This window comes from Marmota monax, unplaced genomic scaffold (assembly GCF_021218885.2).
Source record: "Marmota monax isolate L192 unplaced genomic scaffold, Marmota_monax_Labrador192_F-V1.1 WCK01_AAM20220418_F8-fsc00160, whole genome shotgun sequence".
NCBI lineage: Eukaryota > Metazoa > Chordata > Mammalia > Rodentia > Sciuridae > Marmota > Marmota monax.
In genome coordinates, this window is record NW_026694183.1 from 2,892,074 (window position 1) to 2,919,349 (window position 27,276).

The window sequence follows — 27,276 nt, forward strand, 5'->3', positions numbered from 1 at the left end:
TAACTCACCCAAAACAGAGATAGAACCACTCCAGAGGAACATATGTGCTTAGAATTGGTGGAGTGGGGGAACCCTGGTGTCCTGGGGATAGTCTCAGCTTCAGGTCACAAAGCCCTGGAAACTAGAACCAAAGTGTAGCCAGCTGACAACCTTCCAGGAAGACATTAAGGTCAGTTAGGAAGAAACCAAGGTGCCCACCATCAACAGGAAATTTTATTTTTAAACCCAAGGGGCCAGAACAAATAAAGAAATTCCTACCCCTGGAGGACAAACAGGTGACCAAGATTAAGGGAGAGAATGACAGTAGGGGCCAGGTAGGAACATGTCCAAACTTCACTCAGGTGCTGCTTCCATCAAATACCCGTTCTCTGGAGCAAGGTACCCGTCCCCACCCTCAGACTCCATGTACATGTCTCGACTGTCATTGCCCAGACCCTCCAGCCCGTTGTCCTGGCCGCCACCCCCTCCTCCTCGAGCCTCATCCCTGCCCCTCTCACCACCCCGCTCCCCCCGCTTGTGATCGCGGTCCCGGTCCCGGTCCCGGTCCCTGCGCCGCTCCCGCTCACTACGGTGGCTCCGACGTCGTTCCCGGTCACGATCACGGCCTTTCTCCTCTGGGCCATCAGGGCCATCAGGACCAAGCTCTCCAGGAGGCCCATCGTCAGGAGGTGCATCACCAGCCTCAGAAGGCTCTGCCATATCACCGCCGCCGCCTCCACCACCACCGCCACCTCCACCGCTGCCGCCACCACCGCCGCCACCGCCGCCACCACCACCACCACCTCCACCACGCAGCTCCTCCTTGCGCTCGCGCTCCCGGCGTGCCCGCTCCCGGCTCCGGCTGCTACGCCGTTTTCGATCCCGGTCCTTGTCCTTGCTCCGCTCCCTGGAGCGCCGCCGCTCATCTTTGTCTCGGCTCCGCGAACGCCTCCGCCGGTCCCGAGAGCGGGAGCGTCGCCGTTCCCGTTCCTTGTCTCGCTCCCGGCTCCGCTCTCTTCGCTCCCGCTCACGGTCCCGGTCTCGGTCCCTGTGGGGAAGCGGGGAGGGGCCGGGCCTGGATGAGGTGGGCAGCGGTGTGTGGCAGGGCTCCCCAGGTGACCGACCCCCATCCCAGGAAACCAGTCCCCCAATCTTACCTCTCATCATAGCGGGATGTGTCGTCACGGCCTGAATGCCGGATATTCACGTCAGCCCCACCTCTTCGGGTGCCACCCAGGCCACCTCCTGAAGGAAGGGCAGAGAACACAGGGTCACTCCGGGCAGGCAAGACAAAAATGGAAAAGAAGAGCCTCGAAGAGCACAGGACAGGAAACTAAGAACCTAGGTCGGTGGCCTTAGGACCAAGGCCAACACTGCTCCTCTCCATGTACTCTTGCAAAAGGACAGCCACGTTTTACTTCCACAAAGTGCTAAGTGGAACCCCCAAGGGTGTTGCTCAGTGGTACAGTACTTGCCTAGCATGTATGAGGCCCTGAATTCCAGCCCAAGAAGCCCTCACACAAAAAAGGGGGTGGCTGTAAGAACACCCTGAACAAAAATCCGACTCCAAAGCCTCTAACCTTGCCCACTGCATACTACATGGCCTCAAGACCCCTCCTTTCAAGCCCCCCCCCCCAGACCTGATGTCAGTGGACTTTCTAGGTGAAAATGTGACCTGCTTAGAAGCCTGCACCAGCTTCCTCTGCTTCAAGTCCAAACTCATCAACCAGCTGGAACAGCCTGTGCGGGCTGCCCCTCCAGGTTCCACTAAGGATTGGGGCACTTCTGTCTAAGGAGTCTCCCTCCAGTCTCCTCGGCCTCCCCACCTCCTCTGGCCAATGTTTTCATGTACCTGCATCTCCTTCCCTGGAATGACATCACCCTCCTCTTCTAATTCCTACTGGCCCTTCAGGTCAGTTCAAACATCACTTCCTCACAGAACTTCCCAGTCCTATAGACTAAGATATTCTCCACTATGTTCTCCTGGGTCCAAACATGTCCTTCAACTAGAGTTTCAAAGTTGCTGTTTCGGTGAGGTAATAACTACCTGTATTCCATCTCGAGAGTAGGAATTGTGCCTGGCTGTGCTCAGGGACCAACACCTGGTCTAGAAGGGTGATTTGTATCTACTGAGTGGATAAATGAACAACCCTAAGGAGACTGACAGCCTCATCTTTCAGATGGAGAAACAGTGTCAGATCAAGTCACTTGCACCCAGTGAAAAGGCAAGAAAGGGGCAGGGCTGGGGTAACACTCCTGTTTTCCTGCAGAGCCTGCCTTACCAAAAACTGTTCTGTACCACCAAGCCTAGAAGATGGCTTGAGGCAGGACTGAGTTCCAAACAGAACAACTTTTAATGAAGATACTAGAAGCTGGGCATGGTGACACATGCCTATAATCCCAGTGGCTCGGGAGGCTGAGGCAGGAGGATAGAGAGTTGAAAGCCAGCCTCAGCTACAAAATTCAGTGAGACCCTGTCTCTAAATAAAATATTTTATTTTTATTTATTTATTTTTTTAAAGAGAGAGTGAGAGAGAGAAAAATTTTTTAATATTTTTTAGTTTTTGGAGGACACAACATCTTTGTATGTGGTGCTGAGAATCGAACCCGGGCCGCACACATGCCAGGCGAGCGCACTACTGCTTGAGCCACATCCCCAGCCCCTAAATAAAATATTTTTAAAAAGGCTGCACATATGCCTCAGTGGCTCAGTGCCCCCAAGTTCAATCCTTGGTACCAAAAAAAAAAAAAAAAAAAAAAGATAATAGGAAAAGGAAGAGGAGGCTGACTGGACACCAGGAGACAATTCAGAGAGGTATAACTAGGGAGCAAGCAGCTGACCAGGCTACTGGAGTGCCACAGAACACAGAGCAGCTGTACAAGTGCATTCAATTTTCAGGTCACAACCCTGCAATGAGTTACACCATCAATCTAAGAGGATACAAACATCTTAAAAAAAAAGCAACTTGAGAGGCTGAGACAGGAGGATCAAAGCCATCCTCAGCAACGTAGCAAGAATCTGTCTCAAAACAAAAAATAAAAAGGGTTAGGGATGTCACTTAGTGGTTAAGTGCCCCTGGGTTCAATACCCGACACCAAAAAAATAAATAAACTAAAAATAAAACAGTACTGGGGATGTGGCCCCGCAAAAAAAAAAAAATAAATAATAGTACTGGGGATGTGGCTCAGTAGTAGAGGGCTTGCCTAGTATGCACAAGGCCCTGGGTTCCATCCCTAGCACTGCAAAATTAATTAATTAAAAAAAAAACTGTAAACAGCAGTAACCAAACAAAAACAAGCCCCCCCCCCCAAAAAAAAAAACCCACCCCAAAACAAAACTCCCAGCAGAATCAAGTACTACTGTGCATTGCATGTAGAAAACATAATTAGTGGGGCTGGGGCAGTAGCCCGATGGCAGAGTGCTTTCCTTGTGAGGCACTGGTTCAATCCTTAGCACCTCATAAAAACAAATAAATCCATGCTGTCCATCTATAACTATCAAAAAAAAAAAGTGAAAAGGGGGGTGCAAATCAAACTTCTTAAAAAAAGAAAACGTAATTACTATATAAAACTTTTCTTTGGGTTGTATTTCTACATATATTTGAACCAAGATGCATGGCTAATGCCATCAGGAAGTTTGAAAGCCAAATGAACTGGAAGATTCTGAGATTTTGGAAACATTTTCAGATTCTAAGACTCTCCCACAATAGGAAGTAGAGCCTTAAGCATCCACTCCCCTGAAAACTGAAGAGTAAGGTGAGGGGGCTGGGGCTGTAGCCAGTGGCAGAGCACCTGCTTAGCATGTGTGAGGCACTGGGTTTGATCTTGAGCGCCACATAAAAATAAACAAATAAAACAAAGGCAATCTGTCCATCTACAACTATAAAAAAATGGCTATGAAGGTCAGAGGCTCAGCTAACAAGTGTGTAGCCTACTTGGCACAGGTGCATCAAGTGACAACAGAGCTGAAGAAACGAATGGTGGCACTAACACTGCCTGGGACAGCTGCACAAAATACCTTCTCTAACAACTGCACCAAACAGGCTGTCATGACAGGATCTCCACCCCAGGCGGAGGCCCACCCCACAAAGAACAGAGAACAAAGACTGGTCCAGAACTGGTATCAAGCAGGGAACTGGAACATGCGTGCTACGCCGGGACAGGGCACAGACACACAGAGGAGATCAGTATGCACAAGTAACAAGCACACCAGAGGAAACTGTAAGGTGTCAGGGCTGCGCTGCCTCAGTCCCTGATGTCTGAAGGTCTAGTTCCCAGGTCCTCTGGAGGTCCATTGGCACTGCAGGACTCGAGATTCCAATAGACACCTACAATCCTGCACTAAGAGGGCCCTTTATGTATTAGGAAGCTCAACTGTACTTCTAAAGCTTACCCACCAAACTGACCTTGACTGAGATGGTGAATGACAATGGGGGAGGGACTGAGTGTACGAGGCTTGAGGGCAGAGACTAGATGTCCTGCTCTAGACTAGAAGCAGGTGATGAGCAAGAAATGGAGGGAGAAAAAAAAAAAAAAAAAAAAAAAAAAAAAAAAAAAAGAAATGGAGGGAGAAGTGGGCAGCTGAGCAGGTGAGTGAGCAGGAGACACAGGTTATCAAGGTAATGGGGGAGAGAAGAGTCAGGCCACTTAGCACAGGGCCAGAATATGCTCACCTAGCCGCCGGGGCCTCCAGCCCTTCACAGTTCGGCCCCTCTCCACATCCACAAGGACTCTCCTGCCATCAATCTTCTTGCCATCTGCGTGTTTGTAAGCGGCTGCAACAGATGTGGGAAGGGGGGAGGGGAGAGGAGTCCCCAGAGGGTCCTCTAGTCAGGACAGGGCCTAGCGCTGGAGCATCCCCACCCTCAGAAACCCCCATCACCTCTCTCTCTCTCTCACACACACACACACACACACACACAGAGACACAAACACTCACACTCACACAAACACACACACACACACACACAGCAGCCAGCCAGGCAACTGACAGCCAGACCAACTCTCTCCCGACCCGGTGAGGGGCCTGCTCCATCTCAACGCCTGCTTTCTTCTTACTAGCCCCCCATTGCTACATGCAGTGCATGTCCTTCCCCAACTGCCATCTCCCTGGACTCCCAGTCCCTTCCCAATCCCACATGATGGAACAGCCCCCTCTTGCCAGGATGGCCAAAGTCGCTGCAAAGAAACTGGAGGTTAACTTAATGCTGGACTCTGCTGTGGGGGAGGGGCTCCTCCACAACCCCAGGCATGCACCCTAGAACATCATGCTGGGGCAGGAGGCCCGACTGGGCAACTCCATACCCCAGTTCACACCGTTTTTTCTGTAATGCTTTTTTTGGGGTGAGGAGGTGAGTGTGGGGAAACAGACATCAGAACAGAAAATGAACCAGAAGGGGGTGGGAGAAATCTTCAGGAAATGGCAGGGAGCAGAAAGGCGGGTTATGCACTCCCAGGGGGCCTAGAGGGGCCCCCCCAGCAAGGGGACATGGAGGGAGGCATGGGAGACGTGCGGTGCTACTGAAAATTCCTGCCTTACCTGAGATGACTGACCCTGCCACCACCCAGTCCGACCCCATCTCTCCCCTCCACACCCTTGCTCAACACGTGCTGGGAATCCAGCCCAAGTCTGAGCCTATCAGGGAAGGGTGAGGAGTAGAGGAGAGGAGACAAGGCCCATCACGGCTCTGGGCAGGGCAAGCACAGGGCAGCAGGCCCAATGCCCAGGTCTGTCATCACATGGGGCTACTGGGAAGGCCAAAAAGACCCTGTCCCCCTCCCTAGCCCTGACCTAGGGGAACTATCCTCAATCAACCACAATACCCTGCCCCGCCCCAGCCCGCTCCCCCCCAAATAACAACCAGAGGAAGAGAAAAATGTGCCATTTACCGATGCCGGCCTTGCGGGTGTCCAAACCGAGCGGGATGGGGGGGGCTCGGCAACTCCTGGGGGCCTGGCGAGGAGGCGGGCTTCCCGGGGGGGGGACACGGGACCGCTTACCTGGAGCCCCCAAGCTTACCTGAGCACGCGCACAGACCCCACACCCACCACCATGGGGTCAGCTAAAGCTACAGGGAGGAAAACTGAGGGTTCTCAGGAGCCCCCAGTGGGAGAAACCACATCTCCTGCACCACCTGGAGACAGGCCGAGGACGAAAGTGGTGGACCCCACAGAAACCTCATGGACAGATAATTAACTTAAAATCTGGGGAATGGAAAGCCCTGGGCCTATTCTCCTTGAATTAAAAAAGAGAAGGCTGGGAGGCCTTAGAATACTTGTCACCCTCACCAATTCCCAAAACAGTCAAACTCAACTCGACACAGGCTCTCCCTTCTCAGAACAGGGAATGACTCTTCCACCTCCAACTCCACATGCCCTCCCACCAGCAGCTGCAGCTCCAAGGCTGCCTGGTGCTCAGGGGACATACTTTGGGGTCCAGGAGATGGAGTGCTACCCGTGCTCCAAGGAGGGGCCGCTTGGCCCCTGAACCCAGAGAAGGGTAGTGGGGAAGAGAACTAAAGGACCAAGTTCATAGTCAAGCAAAGGAATCCTGCTTGGGCTCAGCATCCCAAACCCCAAGAGAGGCCCAACCCAGGAGAACAGCAAAGAAAACATGTGATTGTGTCCATCTAGGCTTCTCTCTCTTTCCCTCTCTTATGTCTCCAGACAGTGGCAGGTCTTGAGTAAAATCCTACCATACCTTCAGCCTTCGCAGCCTGCTTCTTGATCCCTCCCACACCCCAAGCCCCAATTCCATGCACTTCGGGGAGTGCCTGACCATCCCTGGAGGGGAGCTGGGCACCACAGCCAGCACTCTAGGGAGGCCTCAACCACGTTAAGGAAGACAGGAAGGGGACAGAGCACCTAAAACTAGCAGCCAAAAACTCTCCAGGGCCACCACAGTGAGTGCCCCACAGAAGTGATGGTGGGGGATAGAGAGAGAAGGGCTGAAGGGTTCCTTGTGGAGCCCGGCCCCACCACACCCCAGCTTCAGTATATTCCCGCCACCTTTCGCTCATGTTGTGAAGCCAGGTAAGTCAGGGGGTTGGGTGGAGCCCGACTGGAAAGGCCAGTTGCTTTTCCCATCAAGATCCACCCTTCCCCTCCTGGGATCAGCAAGATAATCAGAGAGCATATGGATGGGGGCCAGGAGGGGCAAAGGGCACCCAAGTAAGGAAAGGGCTGGGTGCAGGGAGGCTGAGGGGGCGACCGGGGCGGGAAGAGGGATGCCTCGCTGCTCCTGTGCTGCCTGGCTAAGCTGGACTGGTGTGCGGTGCTGAGTGATCTTACCCATGATACAAACCCTTATACCAACCATACACTGAGGTGTTGTAAGGGGAGCGTAAGCATCAGCTGCAAGCCAGCTGCGTGGTGGCTGCAGTGACAATAAGAACAGTCAATTAATACGGCGGCCCCTGGACACGCCGCAGCCCTGCCCGCCCCCACCCACCCATCCCTGCCCATGTGGACGCCGCGCAGCCTCAAGGGGGCTTGAGCTGTGGGGGCAGACGCTGAACACGACCACCAGCCCACTGCCCACTGAGGAACAGGACTGGGGGCAGGGGTGGGGAGGTGGAGGGTCGGGTGGCCCAGCCCCAGCTCTGCTGGGGGAAGAGAGGGCAGGTTCAAAGGCCAGTCCTCACTTCAACCTGGTCATCCCCAACTCCAGTGGGGGAATAATGGGGAGATGCTCCCCGAAAATCCGACCCCTCCCCCCACCTCCAGCTGGCCCCAGCCCCCACCCAGTTCCCTCCTTGCCCCTAAGGTTCAACGTGTGACACTTACCTCCCCGAGCTCACACACACACGTTGTGGGGGATTTGGTTTTTGTTTTTTAAAAAACACGTATATATATATATAAAAAAAAAAAAAGATATATCAGAAACAGAGGGAGGAGGAGAAAAGACATTGCTAATGTCAGGTGTGGCAGGGAAAGGGGGTCAGACAACAGGGAAGGGACTGGGGCAGCAGAGAAGTGAGAGAGGGTCAGAGGGAAGGGCTGAAGTGGGAGGTACTCACAATGCATGTCTCGCTCATGCTCATACTCAATGAAGGCATAGCCTCTGGGCTTTCCTGACCGCTTACTGTAGACCATGTGTATCTGCAAGGCAGATAAGATGTAGGTTAGTCCTGCCTCACAACAGCCTGCCCATCATATAACTCTATGCCCAAGCTGAAGGATGCCAGAGACAGATCCTCAGATTTTCTGTCCTTCGGCTTTTTTTTTTTTTTTTTTTTTTGAGTGGGGGATAGTGAGTGTCCTAGGGATTGGACCCAGGGGCATTTTACCACTGAGCTATGTGCCCAAGCCTTTTTATTTTGAGACAGAGTCTTGCTAAGTAGCTAAGGCTCGCCTCAAACTTGCGATCCTCCTGCCACAGCCTCCCAAACTGCTGGGATTACAGGCTTGTGCCACTACATATGGCTCTCTGTCCTTCAAGATCCTCCAGTGACTTCAGTGACTTATGCTCTAAAGATGAAAACAAAGGTCACAACAGACACCTGAGTGACACAGATGCAGTTTCCTGGAGAAAGAACACTTAAGCCAAAACCTAGACAATGAAAAGGGATCAAGAGTGGGGAGTTGGCTTATAAAGAAGAGTAGCAGTAACTCCAAAGAGCAATAGCTTGGGAGGGGACTGGGGATGCAGTAAAATGAGGATGAATGGAACATTCTTTTTTTTTTTTTTTTTGGTGGTGGTACTGGGCCTTAAACTCAGGGGGACTCTACCAATGAGCCACACCTCTAGTCTATTTAGTTTTTGAGGCATTCTTGCTAAGTTGCTGAAGGTGGTGTTAAACTGAAAATTCTCCTGCCTCAGCCTCTCAGCAGCTGGGATTACAGGCAAATACCACCACACCTGGCTCATTTTAACTACCCTTTCTTAAATTTTATTTTAGTTGTTGATGGTCCTTTATTTTGTTTGTTTATTTATATGTGGTGCTGGGAATTGAACACAGTGCCTCAAGTGTACAAGGCAAGCACTCTACTGCTGAGCTACAACTCCAGCCCCTCATTTCAACTACTTTTTCAGTGGCATTCAGTATATTAACAAAGTTGTGCAAGCATCATGGCTGTTTCCAGAATTTTTTCCAATAGAAACCCTGTCCCCAGAGTAACTGGGATTACAGGTGTGCACCACAGTCCCCAAAGAGAATGGCACTTATTTTGATAATAAGGATCCTCAGGAGATTAGGCCGCAAAGGTAGAAAGGCACCAGGGCCAAGTACCCCCAATGCCAGGCTAAGAAGGAGGCTAAAGCAGAGGGCTACAAGTATGAGAAGAGCCTGAGCAACTTACCAATCCCTGTCTCAAAATAAAAAGGGTTTGGGATATAGACTGTCCATGTAGAGTTGGAAAAACAGAGGAATTCTGAATGCCAAGAGAAAAGGAGAGTTCTAGGGTTAAGAGAAGGGCATAGAGAGGGCAGGGCATCACGCTTAGTGGTAGAGTGCTTGCCTAGCATGTATGAGGCCCTGGACTCCATCCCCAGCATCTCTTAAGACATGAGGTAGGAAGAAAAGAGCAAATGCAGTCATAAAACTCAATATGTACAAAGTCAGGGAGAACTGAGAGTGTGAAGCATTCCAAGAAGAACCCTATGTCGGAGATGGAAAGAGGATAGAGATACATAAGCCATAGTGCAGGACCACAGAGTAATTGCCCTGAGAGGCCAGGCTCTAGATTCCAGATCTCTGTCCCAATATGCTAGGGAGGTATACGAGATTGTGAGCAGAGAAGATGGGGTCATCTCTGAACATTAGAAAGATCCCTTTAGGACTACATAGGGGATGAATTAAATAGAGAATAACAGCCCAACAGGAATGACTTCTAGGAAACAGCACTTGAGCTGGTCACCAAAGATGGCTAGTTCTTCACTTATATCACTACCTCTCAGTGACCTGCCCCCATTACAAATGAATACAGTTCCAGTCCTAGGATTTGAACCTTAGGACAGCAGATTCCAAAATCCAACCAAGTCAGGCACAGTGGTGCACACATATAATCCTAGCAACTTTGGAGGCGGTGGCAGGAGGAATGCAATAAATGAAGCCAGCCTCAGAAACTTAGCAAGGCCCTGTCTCAAAACAAAAGGGCTGTGGAGGTAGCTCAGTAGTAAAGAGCTCCTGGGTTCAATCCCTTGTACCAAAAAAGAAGAGATAAGATTATAAAATGACTCAGGGTTGAGTGTCTTTCTGGCTACTGCCCTCTCCTCCATGTATCCCCAATTCAAATACACCAACCCCAACCACTCACTCTTTTGATGGGTCCATACACCTCAAACTCTCTCCGAAGCTTGGATTCTGTTGTGTCATAGTTCTACAAATACAGAAAGATGAAGTTAAATGAAACAGGGGCTGTCAAAAAGACCTTGAACAGTCCTAAGGACTAGTCTTCTGTCCTCTGTCCAGACCCAGGGTCTCAGCAGCTTCGGGTTCCGAGGTTTTGGAGCTGCAGACTCACCACTCTAGCCACGAAGAGAGTCTTGAAGGCATCACCCTGAGCATTGGGATCATTGTGAGGGTCCCCTGTGCACAAAGGAGAGAAACTATAAGTAGCAGGTAGCTACAATCTCAGGTAACAAGACAAATACAGATAAACAGGCAGAGGCCAAGGAGGCAAAGATAAAACTGGGGGGAAAAGAAGATGAAACTGGGGAAGCTCCCAACTAGTAGAAAACAGTTGGTGACTTGGCAACTTTGGGAACAGCCTTCTCTTGAGGGCTGGTTTTCCTGAAGCACAGTGGCCTTTACCAGAGTGACTGATAAAACGATTTAGGCTGACAGGGAATACTGACTTTAAGCAGATAAGGTGTAGCATGCTTAAGTGCCATTTCAGACCTACATACCCTAAGGACCTCATCCCTTCCAGATGCAAGGTGATCTGAGCAATTACTAAGCCCAGTAAGGCCTCTCTGGAGATGGCGCCTGATCTCAAGGGCTGAACTTGCTCCTTCCCTCCCTTATCCATGGCTGCAGTGCCATCTACTGGACAAAGACTAAAACTACAGTCCACAGGAAAATGCGAAAGCAAAGATCCCAAGGCTCAGAATAAGAGCCTATACCTGGAGCAAATGTGAAAGGTCCCTGACATCGGTCAGATTCCTACTCCAGCCTTGCAAAACACGTAATTCTCATACCTAGCCACTGAGGAATAACACTCTCCAAAGAGATGAACTAGGAATCTTATTAAAAAGCTGATTCCAGGGCTGGGGTTGTGGCTCAGAGGTATAGCACTTGCCTAGCACACGTGACACCCTGGGTTCAATCCTCAGCACCACATTAAAAAACATAAATGAATAAAATAAAGGTAAAGGGGGATATGGTTTAGCACCTCTGGGTTCAATACCCAGTACCAAAAACAATAAATAAGTAAATAATATGTGTGTGTGTGTATACACACACGCATACACACATATATATCCATCCATGTACGATTCTGCTAGGTTAGGCCTAGAAATAAGTCATTTTCATCAAATATGGTGGACCCAGCACACACAATAGTCCCTGACCCCTGCCAAGATCCCAAAGCACTCCACTCATCATTGCACAATAGAGGCATTTCTTTCATGGTTTAGAATTACCCTCTGAGGGCCTGTGATGTTCTGGGATAATATTAGACAAGGAATATTAAAAATCTATTGAGCACATACTATGGCCCAGTGCTGAATTCTGAGATTTTACTGTTTTTGCCAATGGAAGCAAAATAAAACACACACATGGAAAAAGGGAAGTGTCAAAAACACAAGGGTGTGCAAAAGGTTTTATATCCCAGCCTGATTTCATAGTCCAGGCATTCTAACTACCAGACCCACAATCTGAACGCTGGGATGCTAGTTTCTTGGAAGATAATTTAGATGTTGCCAATAAGCCAGAGAAATAAAAGTCTCAGGGGGCTGGGGCTGGGCTCAGCAGTAGCGTGCTCGCCTGGCATATACAAGGTGCTGGGTTCGACCCTCAGCACCACATAAAAGTAAATAAATAATGAATGATATTATGTCTAACTACTACATATATGCATATAAAAGTCTCAAGTATGTTTCCCATAAGATGGTTCGACTACAAGTATAAACTAAGGAATTTCTTAAAAGCCAGCAGCGTTGGAGGCTGGGGTTGTGGCTCAGTGGTACAGCACTTGCCTGGCATGTGTGAAGCCCTGGGTTTGATCCTCAGCACCGCATATAAATAAATAAGTAAATAAATAAATAAAATAAAAAATCCATTTACAGGGCTGGGGTTATGGCTCAGTGGCAGAGTGCTTGCCTAGCATGTGTGAGGCACTGGGTTCGATTCTCAACACCACATATAAATCAACGAATAAAATAAAGGTCCATCAACATTTACAAAAAAAAAAAAAAAAAGTAGTCTTTTTTTTTAGTTAGAGGTGAATACAACATCTTTATTTTATTTTTATGAGGTGCTGAGGATCAAACCCAGGGCCTCACATATGCTAGGTAAGCACTCTACCTCTGAGCCACAACCACAGCCCCAAAGGTCCATCAACATCTAAATAAATAAATAAAAATTAAAAAGAGGGTAAGGAAGGAGTCTTCCCTTTAGAGAGAGAGAGAGAGATATCCATTTACAACCAAAAAAGAAAGCCAGCAGCGTGAGCCCAAAATTACAGAAGTAACTATGTGGGGACCAATGGAAACTCACAAAGACGACTCTAACTTTGTGTGTATCCCCTGACCCTAGCAAGTTTTTTGCCATATCCAATCCCTCTGTGTTGTACTTTTCTGTGCCCAGGTCTCTTGAACTGTCCTGGCTATCTCACTCATTCAATAGGCAATTATTAAGCACTTAATATGTTTAGGGATTTAGCAGTAAATAAGACAAAAATGACCCCCAACCTCAGGGAACTTGTGTGCTAACAGAGAGTAAACAAGGTAAATGTGAGGATCACATAATCTTATCAGATAAGGACAGAGATGGGGAGAAGAATAGATTTTGAGTGCAAACTTAGGAAAGGCCTAAGGAGGAGACAGTGACATGTGACAGAAAACCTGAAGGTGTCATGGCTGCAATAGGGAATGTACCTCTAGACATTAGGCAGTCATGGTGCTAATAGATACCACTGAGTGATTGCTGGGGGTGGCAGTGGGCAGAGGAAGTCAAGGAAGAGCTGAGCATCCTGCAGGGCAGCTAGGAAGTGCCCAGCAGACTAAAGGGGAAAACAACTCAACACACTGCATGAACTGCCTACAGTTCTTGCTTATCCCAAGGGACCCAGGAGTGTAACTAAAGGTAAAAGCACATGCCACCAACTCAACTGTATCCAAGTATCTGAAGAAGGAACACATTACTTGAATAAAGGTGGCAAAGAACTATGATCAGTGATCCACCAGTCTGTGTCCATGTGTATACACACAGTTGCACCCCATCCTGACAGCTAGACTACCCTTATGAACTTCTTGTTAAAAGGCTTATAACTCTCTTTTATAAGGCATTCTGTCTCAACAAATCTTCATTTTTCATCTTAAAAATGGAAGTGACACCCAGGCACCATGGCACACACTTGTAAGCCCAGAGGCCTGGGAAGCCGAGGCAGGAAGATCGAAAGTTTGAGTCCAGCCTTCACAATCTAGTGAGGCTCTAAGCAACTTACCAAGACCCCTGTCTCAAAGTAAAAATAAAAAAATTATAAATGAGGCCAGCCTGAACTACCCTATGAGACCTTGTCTCAAAATTTTCAAAAAGGGGGGAGGGCCCTAGAAATTATATCAGAGGCAGAAAGTTTTTGTGTTCAAAAAGAGTGGGGGTTGGGGGTGGTCGCCAAGATGACACTGAATGGAAGATGTTAATTTTGACTTTTTTCCAAGCTTTTACAGCTAGGGAAAGAATCTCTTAGGGGCACGGAAATACTACAGTATTTGAACCATTCTCCCCCCGCCCTTATGGAGAAATTCAAACACTGGGAAGTAAAGAAATGTATAATGAACTCCTATGAACCAGTTTCAGTTATCAACATGTGCCCATACTTGATTCATCTCTTATGTTCCACATTGTGGCCTCTAATAAAGACTTCTAAAAAAACATAACCCCAGTACCATTACTACATCCTAAAAAATTAACACCACGGGGGTTCAGTGGCACACACCTATAATCCCAGTAGCTCGGAAGTCAGGGGATCACAAATTAGAGGCCAGCCTCAGCAACTTAGCAAGATCCTGTTTCTAAATAAAAAATAAAAAGGGCTGGGGATATAGTTCAGTGGTTAAGTGTTCCTGGATGCAATCCCCATTACCAAATAATTGATGATGATGATGATGATGATGATGATGATGATGATAATGATAATTCTTCCTTAACCTCATCTAACACCTATGGCTCAAATTTCAAAAAATTTTTAACTGGAACTATTTCAAAAGTACATTTTAAGAGCAACTCCTACCAAGTCCTCTCTCACCCTCCAAGAGTTGTCTCTTTTCTTCTCACTTCAATAAATCCCACTCTTTAAAAAAAATAGTTACCTCATTTAAATTGGGATTCAAACAAGCTCCAAATATCATTTGGTTGCACAACTTCTGACTTTTTAATCCATATGGTCCCCTCCTTGACCCACCTTTTCCTTATTTACGAAACAGCCTCAACTCTGTCCTGTATGATATCCCACATTCTCAATCTGGCACAAAGCAAGTTATGGGTGGGCAGGGAAGGAACTGTCTTATGTGGAGGGCAAAAGGAAGCAGTTAGTAAAAAGAGCAACACTATACTTCAGAAAGCCCAGAAGTGGACTCAGGCGGGGGAAGAGATCAAGGCAAACCAAATAGTCTGTGTTGTCAAAGCAGGAGAGCCCTGGGTGGTTGGTGGTGGTGTTCGTCATGGAGAAAAGGGCCAGATGTGTGACATTTAGAAAGTTAACAGGAATTGGCTTTGGTGATACGATGGGGAAGAGATTTAAAAACGTGTCCAAACCAAACCAAACCAAATTAAAAAAAAGAACAAACTGGTGGCTGCACAGAGTAGTACATGCCTGTAATTCCAGTGACTCCAGAGGTTGAGGATGGAAGATCACAAGTTTGAGGCTGGCCTCCACAACCTGATGAGACCCTATCTCAAAATAATATTGAAAAGGGATAGGGATGTAGCTCAGTGGTAGAGTGCCCCTGGGTTCAATCCTCAATACCAGGGTGGGGGAAACAAACCCAAACTAGGGCTAGGGAAGTAGTTCAATGGTATAGCACTTGCCTAGAATATTCGAAGTCCTGGTTCCAGCCCCAGCACCACAAAAACCAAACTGGGTGGCAGCAAGAAAAGCTCATGACTTTACAAAGCTAAATAACCATGTCTCAGAAACTAGGGAAACTAGGTTGGTAGGGAGGGGAAATCCCTGTTGGTTTTGGACACTGACTCTTAACATGTCTTTGCTGGTTCTGAGAAAGGACATCCATACAGCCATAAAGTGCCTAGAGTTCCCAGCTGGATGGTCTCCGTCAGGCACTGGCATTCAGCACCTGAGGAAACTGGCCACTCCAAGGAATAAAGTCCAGAGGGAAGTGATTCACTAAAGCCTCACATGTCAAGAAAAACTAACATGGTCTGACCATAAAGACTTCACTCTTAACAATAAAGGGCCAGTGGAGGCTGATATTTGATTCTCTTGTAAGTTTGTTTAATGGCTTTAAGGTACCTCATCCCTACTCCAATTCCTCCTTACCTGGAAGTAATGGAACATACTCAGTCCAAGGGTCAGGGAGCTAGCGATGGAGCCAGAACCTACTCACCAATTTACACCTGTCTCAGCTTGTAAGACTCCGAGAGCTATATGATAGCCCTTCCAATGTACTCCCTGGCAGGAGGAGTCAAGGTAGCAGGTGTCTCCCTTCCTGCTAACCTTTGCCCTAGGTTCTCCTGCTTAAAAGCCTAAACCAAATGCAGTGCTTGGCAAATGGAGAAAGTGAGCAAAATAAGTAAACCAACCCCTTTCTCTAAAATAGGCCCTTGGATGTGCCCTAGGAAGAGAAGAATTAAGGGGATTTGAGGGAGAAGAAAGGAGGAAGAAGAAGAGACTTACACATTTTTAGCTCTGTCTCCACTTCCTGCTGTCGCCGCTCAATCTTTTCCCTTCTCTGTCAGGAGAAAGGGGAGGTTGAGAAGTGAGTGCAGATAGAAGTGCCTTGATTTCAAGGACCATCTGGAGAAAGTGGCTAAAAATACATTAGGAGACAAAATTCACATACCTTCCTCTCCATGCGTTCTTCCCGGGTTTCTGCACGAGTTGGAGGAGGGGCATCTCTAGGGTCCTGGGGAAAAGAAGAGAGGTGACAAGGGAAGAAGAACTGGGGGAAATGGCAAGGGGCACTCACCAAGGCAATGTGAATCTCAGTTGCCTCCCATACACACCCTACTTTTCTACAAAACACCAATAGTCTCTGAATTACAGTGGAGTCAGGGGAGTGGCATAGCCCATGAACCCTCAAGGCCCACAAACCATTGCTGGTCTGTGACAAGTACAGAAATTGGAAGTACTTAAAAAACTTCTATAGCAGCCAGTCGCGGTATCACATGACTGTAATCTTCAGTGGCTTGGGAGGCCAAGGCAGGAGGATCACAAGTTCAATGCCATCCTTAGCAACTTAGTGAGGACCTATCTTGTAATAAGATATTTTTAAAAGGGGCTGGGGATGTGGCTCAGTGGTTAAGCACTCCTAAGCTCAATCTCTGATACAAAAAAAAACAAAACAACAACAACAAAAAAAACCTTCTGTAATCTTAACTACTCAGGAAGCTGAAGCAGCAGGATCACAAGTTAAAGGCCAGCCTGGGCAACTAAGACCCTGTCTTAAAATATAAAATTAAAAAAGGCTAGGAATGTAGCTCAGTGATAGAGCAGCCCTGGGTTCAATCTCCAGTACCATCAAAAAAAAAAAAAAAAAAAAAAAAAGTACCAAAGGTTTTTGTACCCCATATTTAGGGAACACACTGTTTCTCACAGCTCCAAGTATGATTTACAGGGAACAAAATGCCTGAGGAAGTGATGGGAACAGGGATGAGAGGTCCTTGCTTACAAGTGCCAAAGAACAGGATGAGGCCTGAAATAACAGGAGCTGAGAGAAGGAGGCTCTGAGGCAAACAACTGGACACTCTCTGAGGGACAGGGCAGGTCTTAAAGGTCTCTCTTCAGACATTCATTAAATAGTAAATGGCACATGACCTGAATTATCAAAGGATGCCTCTGGTCTGCATGTACCCATTAAATTCATTTAATTGGCTGATAACATTTCCCAAATGTGGGTTCACCAAGGGTGGTAAATCCCACTAAAGATCCACCTTTCTGTTATCTACTAAATTTTTTTTCAACTCTCTATTCACCTCAAGCTGCCTTTCCTATCCAATGCCAGAATGTTCCTCTTATGACTTCTGGCTGTGTGCCAGCATTTCTCAGGTGTGCTAATGATACGTGTGGATATCCCAATTTTTCAAATGAAAGAACTAAGATCCAGGACTTTAAATTGTTTATTCACATTTGCCTCACCAGTACAGAGTTGAAATGCCCAAGCCCAAGCCCATGGTCTTAAGCTTCCAGTACACAGGGCTTTGTAACTCTTAAGAACACTGTCTTATTAATGATAAAAATAATGACATTTAATAACTGCTTGGTGCCAAGCCCTTTTACATGAATTTTGCCATGTAATTCTCCATGGATATTATGAATATATTACTATAACCCTCTTGCTAAAAACACACCAATTTATCAAAAGGATACTCATGCCCAAGGTCACAAGGTTGACAAATGCCATGGGCCAACCACTACCTAGTGGATTTTCACAAAACACCACAAGGGATGCATTATCAACCCCATTAACGACAGAAACTGAAGATCAGAAAAAACACCTACCTAAATTCTAAATTGTACATACAACTAGATATGGCCAGAAGCTGGACTCCCCAATCTAGTCCCTTGCCCCCCAGAACCCAAACCACTCCAGTCTGCTCAGTGAACTCACCTCAAACTCTCGGATGTATGGTGCAATGCCACAGTAAGGTTGATTGTGGTGTTTTTCATGTGGTAGCTTCTCCAGGGGTGGCAGATATGGGATAGGGTCACGGGGGGCAAAGAGGGCCAGAAGGTTGGGCGGCAGGAACTGGGTCATATTGCCAAATCTGAGAGCAGAAGCAGGACAGACTTCTGTCAAGGTAGATTGGTTAGGATGGCTCCCCTATTACCCCCTGACTCTCCAAAGGAGGAAAAAAAAAAAAAAGGAAAACTGCAAGGGCAGAGAGCAATCCTACTTGGGCGAAGGGAGGTAAATCTAGATGAGAAAGCAAGTCCTTGGCGGGAGCGGGAAACAAGGCTAATAAGGGAAAGAATGGAATAAGATTCTGAAGAGTTGAGTCTCCTCAGCCAAGAGCTGCAGGACTCAGAATTCCTAGAGGCTTGTGGGGATTCAAGGATCTTGAGACAGATGCTGAGCAGTGCGGCCGGTGGTCTCCTACCTTGCATAAGAGATTTAGGGACAGAGGGCTCAGAGGGCTGGGGTCGGAAGTCTCCGACCAAGGGGAATCGTAAGGAGAAATCCCCCAAGCCGGGGGCTTGTGGGTAATAATCTGGGCTCCCAATAGCGAAAGGAATTATGGGTAAGGGTCCAGGACGCTACAGAAAGGCAAGAAAGAAAAAAGGCAACATACCGCAAGGGCCTGTGGGTAGGGGACCGCGGCGGGTGGGGGGACGGGCTTTGAGGTAAGAGGGCTCCAGTACCCAGAGAACTCTGGATAAGTGGTGCAGATAGGTGCTGAAGCGGAGACGCGGGAAAAGGGCCGGGCCGAGGGGAAGGAGACTGGGGTCCATCGCAAGGGCTTGTGGGTAGCGGCCCCGCAGTCCTAAGGCCACTCAGTCACACTCACCCGCCGCGCGGCGCCCTCCTCGACCTGGCGTTGGTCCTGGGGCTCGCGGCGGCTGCGGCAACCCCTCAGCAACAAGGACTCCTGTTCCGGCTTCGACTCCAGCGGCGTCCGCGCCAGTCTCCCTCGGTCGCCCGCCCAGCGCGCGAACCAGGCCGCTGCTTCCGAACCCGCGCGGCCTCGGCTCGCGACGGGAGCAGGGGGGTGGGTCTCGGTCTCAAATCCCTCCGCCGTCCCACTGCGCACGCGCCGTTCGAGTAGCGTGTAAACCACACACTGGGATCGGACTCTGCCGCGGACACAGCGCACGCGCAAGGTCACTACCCTGCCTTCCGGAGCATTAAAGTTACTTGCCGCGAGCTGGGCAGGGGCCGCAATGCGCACGCGCGCTCCGCACCAAGCGCGGCCGCACCTTGAGTTCTGGGCTCCAAACCGTCTGTATCCGCGAGACTCTCCCGATGCTCCGCCCCGTTCTTCTAACACTTCCCGGATCTTTTGCGCATGTGCGTTGTGTCCTGTACTGTGCTATACCCCTCCGCCGCCTGGCAAAGAGTCCCTTCATGTATATCAGGATTGCTGTGACGTCTGTTTAATTGGCAGAACTGTTCGTCTACCGCCAGGTGTGTGCTAGGTTCTGTGGGCTCTGTGGACACGCCACGTCATAAAGCAAAATCTTCCTTATTGAAGCTTACATTGTACTGGGGGAAACACTAAACGCATTTAAATTAAAAAATATAATTTCAGACAGTTGCCAGCATAACGAAGAAAAATAGTTAAGAGAATGGGTAGTGGGAGCGAGGCTATTTCAGAAAAAGGGATCAAGGAAAATTCTTCTGAAGAAGTAACAATTGAAAAAAGCCTGGATACAAGGAAAATCCGGGTGGGCTTAACAGCAAAGTGCAGATGCTCTGATTTGGGATCAGAGGGCCGTGATCATGCATTGCTGGTCATAAGAGAGCTTGCAGCCATGTGGGTCTGTAAATATTTAACTATTGTAATTTAAGTTTCTTGGATTACATTATCCCTTTAACTACAGAAATTATTGCAAAATTCAAATTACTAATTTCATGCCTTCAGAAATATGAAAGAAACCATAATATGAAAACTCATATGTGGTTGCATACCCATGTTTATTGCAGCACAATTCACAATAGCTGAACTATGGAACCAGTCTAAGTGTCCATCAATGGATAAATGTATTTTTTTAATGTGATACACACACACACACACACACACACAATGGAGTTTTATTCAGCCATAAAAAAAGTTATGAAATTAAGTCAATGCAAAAAAAAAAAAAATGGGTGGGAACATTGTGAAGCATAATAGGCCAAACTCAGAAGGTCAAGGTTGTGTGTTTTCTCTCATATGTGGAATTAGGAAAAGGATTTTACGAATATTGAAGGGCAATCAGTAGAGGAAAGGGACTGGGGGGAAGGAGGAGGGGTAGGAAAGGGGAAATACTGGGGAATGGTTTTGGCCAAACTGTGTTGTTATGTCTTGTGCACGTATGAATATATAATAATGAATCCCACCATTATGTAAAGTTATAATGCACTGATAATAAAATGTAGGAAGGGCTGTGGATGTGGCTCAAGCGGTAGCGCGCTCGCCTGGCATGTGTGCGGCCCGGGTTCGATCCTCAGCACTACAAACAAGGATGTTGTGTCCGCCTAAAACTAAAAAAATAAATAAATATTTTTTTAAAAATTCTCTCTCTCACTCTCTTAAAAAAATAAAAATAAAAAAAGTGGGAAAAATTAAGTATTTTGAAAAAAGCCCATAACATGCATTAAAACATATTTTGACAGATTTTGCTTGTGTGTGTATATGTGAACTCTATTATTTTTGCAGCTTTCTCAGAAGTCCAAAGTTTTTTCAACATTTAATGAAAATAAACAAAGTAATCCTGTCTTAATATTTTTTTCCTATACCATTTGTAAGTAGATTCCAGAGGCATTTCACACACCCAAGCATTTAGCATATGTTTCCTAAAAATGAGTACTTTCTCCTACATAACCTCAAAGTTTTTCTCTGCTAAGAAAATTTACCAGACCTTATTCAGATATCCCAACTGATTCCAGAATATCTTGTTTTAATCAGGATCCAGTCGGAGGCCACACAGCTGCACATAATCAAGAGTTTGAGGTAAGCCTAGGCAACAGTTAGACCCAGCCTCAAAAGGAAAAAGCAAAAAATAAAAGTTCACACATTGCATTGGTTGTCCTGTCTCTTTAATATAAAGTAGAATAGACACATACTTTTCTTTATGACTTTTTCCCCCTGAAGTCCAGACCAGTTTCCTGCTGAATGTCCCACATTCTGGATTTGTCTGATTGTTTCCTCCTGGCATTTCAGTTTGTTGCACTATTCCTGTTTTCCCTATAAAACGCAAACTGAGGCTGGAGACTTGAACAGATTGAAGTTAAGTATTTTGGGCAAGAACCTGTTGCTAATGATACTCCGGATTCAAGTTGTGTCATGTTTGGAGATGCATAATTCAAATGATTCCACTGTTACAATGCTGAGTTTGGTCACCTGGTCAAAGGGTCACCTGGTCAAGGAGCCACCTGCCTAATGTCTCCTTGTAAAAGGTACATTTTCCCCTTGGTAGTCTGAGCAGTGAGACTTTGACTTGTGAAAATATTTTGTTACCAAATTATCTCTCATCTAAGGATTGTAGCAGCCATTGCTGGTTATTGCCTGAATCATGCAGTATGTGGGGGAGGATCACATCTTATTTGCAATGAAAGAAAGGGTTTTGGCCAAAGGAAGGATATAACATAATTCACACTTTAGAAGATCACTTTAATGATTTGACTTTTATTATTTTAGTAGTAGTAGTAGTAGTACCAGGGACTGACCCCAGGGGTGTTTAACCATTGAGCCACATCCCCAGCCCTTTTTATTTTTTATTTTGAGACAGGGTCTCAGTAAATTGCTTGGGGCCTCGCTAAGTTGCTGAGGCTGACTTTAAACTTGTGATCCTCCTGCCTCAGCCTCTGGAGTCCCTGGGATTACAGGCATGCACCACCATGCCAGGCTTCAATGGATTTATTTTTTTAAAAAAATACATCCAGGCACATCAGCACATACCTGTAATCCCAACGACTAGGGAGGCTGAAACAGGGGGACTGCAAGTTCAAAGGCAGCCTTTTCTCAATTTAGGGAGGCTCTCTACGCAACTAGACCCTGTGTCAAAATAAAAACAGCTGGGGATGTGACTCAGTGATAGAGTCCCTGGGTTCAATTCCCAGTATTGATTTAAAAAAAAAAAAAAAAAGATATTAGCAGTGGGTGGGAAGAAGTGATCAAATTAGCTATATACTTTGAAGGTCCCAGGGGCTCCTTATTCTGTGTCTGTAGGGATGGGATTAAAGTGTATAGAAAAGACAGGGCTGTCCCATCAATATGTATATGCAATATGTAATGCACCATTAAAAATGTGGAAAAAAATCAAAAGGATGGACCAGAAGTGTGGCACAGTGGCAGGGTGCTTGCCTGCATGTGCCCTGGGTTGGATCCCAAGTGCCTCTCCTGCCTAAGAAAGGGGAAATTAAAAATCTAGAGGAGGGCTGGGACTGTGGCTCAGCGGTAGCTCACTTGCCTGGCATGTGTGAGGCACTGGGTTTGATTCTCAGCACCACGTATAAATAAATTTTAAAAATAAATAAAGATCTATCAACAACTAAGAAAAAAATTTTTTTAAATCTCCTAGAGGAGGACTGGGGTTGTGGCTCAGAAGTACAGTGCTTGTCTAACATGCATGAGGCACTGTGTTCTCAGCACCACATAAAATAAAAAATAAAGATATGGTGTCCACCTATAACTAAAAAATAAATATCTAAAAAAAAAAATCTCCTAGAGGAGATTAAGAAGGCACCGAAACACAACGTAGGATTCTGGGTTGAATTCTGAATCAGAAAAACTAAAGTACATGGTTTAGTTAAAACACATTAATCTTGGCTCAAATAATTGTATGATGGTTGAAAGTAATGGAAACTGGGTGAAGGGTACTCTGCACTTTTCTTGCTGTAAGTCCACTGTAAGTCTTATAACTATTTCAAAGTAACAGATTTAAAGAAAATTTTTAAAAGAAGCTCATCTTCCCTTAATAGTAATAACCCTTACTCCTAGATTTGTCCACTGAGCAACTGGGTGATTGATGATAGAGCCATTGGTTTAGAGAGGGAAGACTTGGAGAAGAGTGGGATTAGGGATTGGAAAGGGTTCTGGGTTTAGATATGTTAAAGACAACTGTTAAATACATAAATGTGGAGTTGAAAACTGGAATATTTGAGTCTGGGGATCACAGAAGAGTATGGAGCAGGAAACCTAAATTTTGGAGTCTTTGGGATACAGATGGTATTTGAAGCCATGCGACTGAATAAAGTCACATAGGAGATGAGAGAAGATGAAGGGAGGGGTCCACAGGCTGAACCCTCCAACATTTAGGGTTTACCTACAGTGGGAAGAACCAGCAAAGGACATTGATGGTGAATTTGAAGGCGGAAAGGCAGGAGAGTAGGTCTAGAAAGGCAAGGAAGGACAGTCCCCCAGGAAGGAGGCAGCGCTCAGTGTCTATGCTGCTGAGACATGCACTAAGGACCGGGCTGGGATGTAGCTCAGTGGTAGAGCACTGGCCTAGCATGCATGAGGTCCCCGGAGTCACACACCACGCACATACTCACAATCAGACAAATACAAACTGAGGGATGGTCTACAAAATAACTGGTATTCTTTAAAAGTGTTGAGGTCATGGGCTGGGGACATAGCTCAATTGGTGGAGTGCTTACCTTGCATGCACAAGGCCCTGGGTTCAATCCCCAGCACCATACACACACACACACACACACACACACACAAGTATTGAGGTCATGAAAGTCAATAAAAAAGTAAACTACCACAGACTGCAGAAGACGAAGGAGACATGGAAACTAAGTGCAATCTTGGATTGGACCCTGGAATGAGGAGAGGACATGAATGGAAAAGATGGAAACCTGAGTGGAAACTGCCACTTGGAATAATGTCATACTAATGTGAATGTCTTAGTTTGAACAAATATAGCCTTTCAGCATAAGATGCTGTCATTAGGGGAAGCTGGATGAAGGATGACATGCAAGAACAACTACTTCAAAGTGAAAAGAAAAAAAGATGCTATTAAAACATGAGATGATATTGAGGAATGGGAGAGTCTGACTCTAATGGCTTCCCACTAGCTGCTGTAACCAATTACTACAAACTTAGAGGCTTAAAACAAAGTTTATTAGCATTCAGTTCTGGATGTCAGAAATCTAAAACGAATGTCCCTCCCACACAGATTCCTTCTAGGGGCTCCAGAGGAGAATCCAATTCTCTGCACCTGCATTCCTTGGCTGGTGGCGCTTCCACTATCTTCCAAACCAGCAGCCTGGCACCTTCTGATCTCTGCATCCCTCCTCACATCCCCTATGAATTAGACCTCCCTGCTTTTCTCATGAAGATTCCTAGCCATTTGGATAACCTAGGATCATTTCCCCAACTCAACAGCTTTAATTTAATTACATCTGGGGGAGATCGCAGGGATTGAATCCAGGGGTGCTTAACCACCAAGCCATATCCCCAATCCTTTTTTTATTTTCTGAGACAGGGTCTCAGTAAGTTTCTTAGGGCTTTGCTAAGTTGTCAAGTTTAGTTTTGAACTTGTGATTCTCCTGCTTCAGCCTCCTGAGCTGCTGGAATTACAGGTGTGTGCCACTGCACCCAGCTAAATTTCTTTAAAAATTTGAGGCATGGTCTCACTAAATTGTTAAGGCTGGCCTCATACTGTGATCCTCCTGCCTCAGCCTCCTGAGCACTGGGATTACAGGCATGTGCCACCGCGCCCAGCTTAATCATGACTTTAAAGTCTCTTCTCATAAGAAATAACATAGTCAAAGGTTCCAGGGACTAGGAAGTGGCCATCTTTGGGGACCATTATTCCCTTCCCATGCTGTAGACCTGAAAGAATTAGAAGCAATGACTAGAGCCGAAAGTGCAGCTGGAGCAGGAAGAGAGGATCCAGTGTGTTGGCAGGACATTGGTCTTAGACTTTGGGGGGACCAGATGATCCACTCAATTAATGAAAAGCAGGGGATCTGGCAGCATAGGCTGTCGGACCATGAAGCGTTCTGGCAACTTCAATGTTTTCAAGGATGGAGATGAAGAGGTGCTGAGTGCTGCAGGAGGTTTGCAGAGAACATAGCTGAGTAATAGTTATCTTGGAGGAGTAGAGAATGCATGGATTAGGGACATGTAACATTACCAGGCTTGGGTTTGGGATCACAAATGCAGAGGGATAGGTATGTCACTTTGGTTCAGTCTCCCCCAGTGCCCCCCCAGAATGAGAATTCTCTAGGATGGGATTTGATCCACCGTGCCCTGGTAGGGGTCACAGGTCAGAGCTAAAGACAGATGGAAAGAAGTGCCTTTTTTCTTTTTTCATGACACTAGGGATGGAACCTAGGTCCTTGCACATGATAGGCAAGTGCTCTATCACTAGGACACATCCCCACCCCACATTCTTTAGAGCTGGGGTAGAGTTCAATGCTACAGTATGTCCCTAGCATGTGCAAGGACCTGGGTTCAATTCCCAGCAGCACAAAAAAAAATTGTTTTGTTTTGTTTTTTCTTTTGAAATAAAGAAAGATGCTCAGACAGTGTGGAGGGGAAAATAATTGGAATAGGAACACCCAGAGGCTACATTCTGGATATCTATTACTGTGGTGGTTGTAGTATTTTCACCCCCAAAACTGCATGGCTGCAAACAATAAAGAACACTTATTTTACTCATAGGTCTGTTATCTGCGTAGGGCTTGATGGGGTGGGCTTATCGATAGTTCAGGAACATCAGCACCCTGGATGGGCCGGGAGACCTGCTTCCAGGTGCTGGCCGTGGGCCCTAAATTCCACCAGGGCCAAAGGCCAGTAGCCTATGTTCCTATTCATCTGGCCTGGACTACTATCCCAAGAAAGATTGAGATGGAAAGCTGTATTGCCTCTTATGGCCCAACCTCAGAAATCACATAATGTTCCTTCTTCAGTGGTCTGACACCAAAAACGGGACATGGAATCTACGTGATGGGGTGTGGCAAAGTTTCAGACAACCAAGTGGGACAAGAAATACAGGAGAAGCCCTTTTTTTAAAAAAATTTTTGGTACTAGGGATTGAACTCAGGGGCACTCGACCACTGAGCCACATCCCCAGCACTTGTTTTTGTATTTTATTTAGAGACAGGGTCTCCTGAGTTGTTTAGTGCCTTGCTGTTGCTGAGGGTGGCTTTGAACTCACAATCCTCCTGAGCCACTGGGATTACAGGTATGTGCCACCGCACCTGGCTGAGAAGCCCTTTTTGGAAATTACAATATAGTCCAGGCCAGGTTATTAAAGGATCATGTATATGAGGATACTGAAATGCTTAAGACAGTAATTTTGGAGTGATGGACAGGTAGGCAGAATCTAAAATTGTCCATGAATGAGCAGGAATGGACAGAAGGTAATGAAATGACTTCATCAAAGGATGAGATGGGACTGGGGATGTAGCTCAGTAGTAAAGCACTTGTCTAGCATGAGTGAGTTTCTGGATTCCATTCATAGCACCACACCAAAAAAAAAAAAAAGAAAGAGAGAGATAGATGGGAACATGTATCCGTAGACAGCATCAGCTCCAAAAAAGTTGACGTTTTCAAAGTCAGGTAGAGTTGACTAAAAGCCACAAGAAGGAAGACATCTGCCTTACCTCCAGGCCCAGCAGCCAGAGGGAAGTGGGGTCTATGGGGAGGAGGGGGGTCATTTAGAGCAACAAGGTGAATGAGGTGCTGAGGGGTTACTGGAGATGCTGCTGTTGATAGTCCATGACTTTCTGTCCCTTCAAAGGTTTGGAAGTTGCAAAGGATGGGGGACTGATTAGATTAAGGGTGTATAAAGCTGGGTGAAAATGAAAGAGCCATGGGAAGAGTAGCCACTCAGAATCACCAGGACCCACCATGATGCCACCTTGACTCATGGAAGAGACCTGGGGCCACTGAAGGAGCTCTGGGTTGACTTATGAAAGGTTTGGTCCTGCAACCAACACAGAAACTCAGAGCTTAAAGACCCACAAAAGGAGGTCAGAGAATGGATGAAACAATAAAAACAAAGAATTAAGGGAGACAAATCAGACAGGTAGAGGCCAACAGAGACCACAAAAGAGCCAAGCCAGCAACTGGAGAGCTACTGGAGTGGCTATGGCAGGAGGCCACTTGATCCCAGGAGTTCAAGGCCAGCCTGGCAATATAGAAAACCAAAAATAAACCATGAAAGAAATACACACAAACACACAGAGGAGGAGGACAGACAACTAGAGAGGAGACATAGCTTTCCAGAAATAAACAAAAAGAATGCCTCAAAAATTGACAGGAGGGCTGGGTTTATGGCTCAGTGGTAGAGCACTTG

At 46.8% G+C, this 27,276-nt stretch overlaps 1 protein-coding gene across 2 annotated transcripts; it reads right to left on the reverse strand.

Annotated features, from left to right (window-relative positions):
- Positions 1–191: 191 nt before the first annotated feature.
- Snrnp70 (small nuclear ribonucleoprotein U1 subunit 70) lies at positions 192–19,128 on the reverse strand. 2 transcript variants are annotated; one of them, XM_046465940.2, is made up of 10 exons: positions 18,828–19,128; positions 17,930–18,086; positions 16,163–16,225; positions 15,997–16,051; positions 10,444–10,508; positions 10,237–10,299; positions 7,998–8,079; positions 4,653–4,754; positions 1,137–1,224; positions 192–1,027 (listed from the first exon to the last, which is right to left on the reverse strand). In XM_046465940.2, the coding sequence occupies exons 2-10, from the start codon at positions 18,074–18,076 to the stop codon at positions 334–336; spliced, it is 1,359 nt and encodes a 452-aa protein (XP_046321896.1). In that variant the 5' UTR covers positions 18,077–18,086; positions 18,828–19,128; the 3' UTR covers positions 192–333. The 2 variants fall into 2 exon arrangements, with proteins under 2 accessions (XP_046321896.1, XP_046321895.1); XM_046465939.2 differs by having other exon boundaries at positions 192–1,054.
- Between the last annotated feature and the right edge of the window lie 8,148 nt (positions 19,129–27,276).

What these genes read in the sequence shown, in the direction of transcription:
- Snrnp70 (XM_046465939.2), bottom strand. Translation starts at nt 18,076, where the DNA reads ATGACCCAGTTCCTGCCGCCCAACCTTCTGGCCCTCTTTGCCCCCCGT. An exon ending in CTCTCTTCGTGGCTAGAGTG is followed by an intron (nt 10,300 to 10,443) that starts GTGAGTCTGCAG and finishes CTGTATTTGTAG; the next exon opens with AACTATGACACAACAGAATC. An exon ending in CTGGAGGCCCCGGCGGCTAG is followed by an intron (nt 1,225 to 4,652) that starts GTGAGCATATTC and finishes CCCTTCCTTCAG; the next exon opens with GAGGTGGCCTGGGTGGCACC.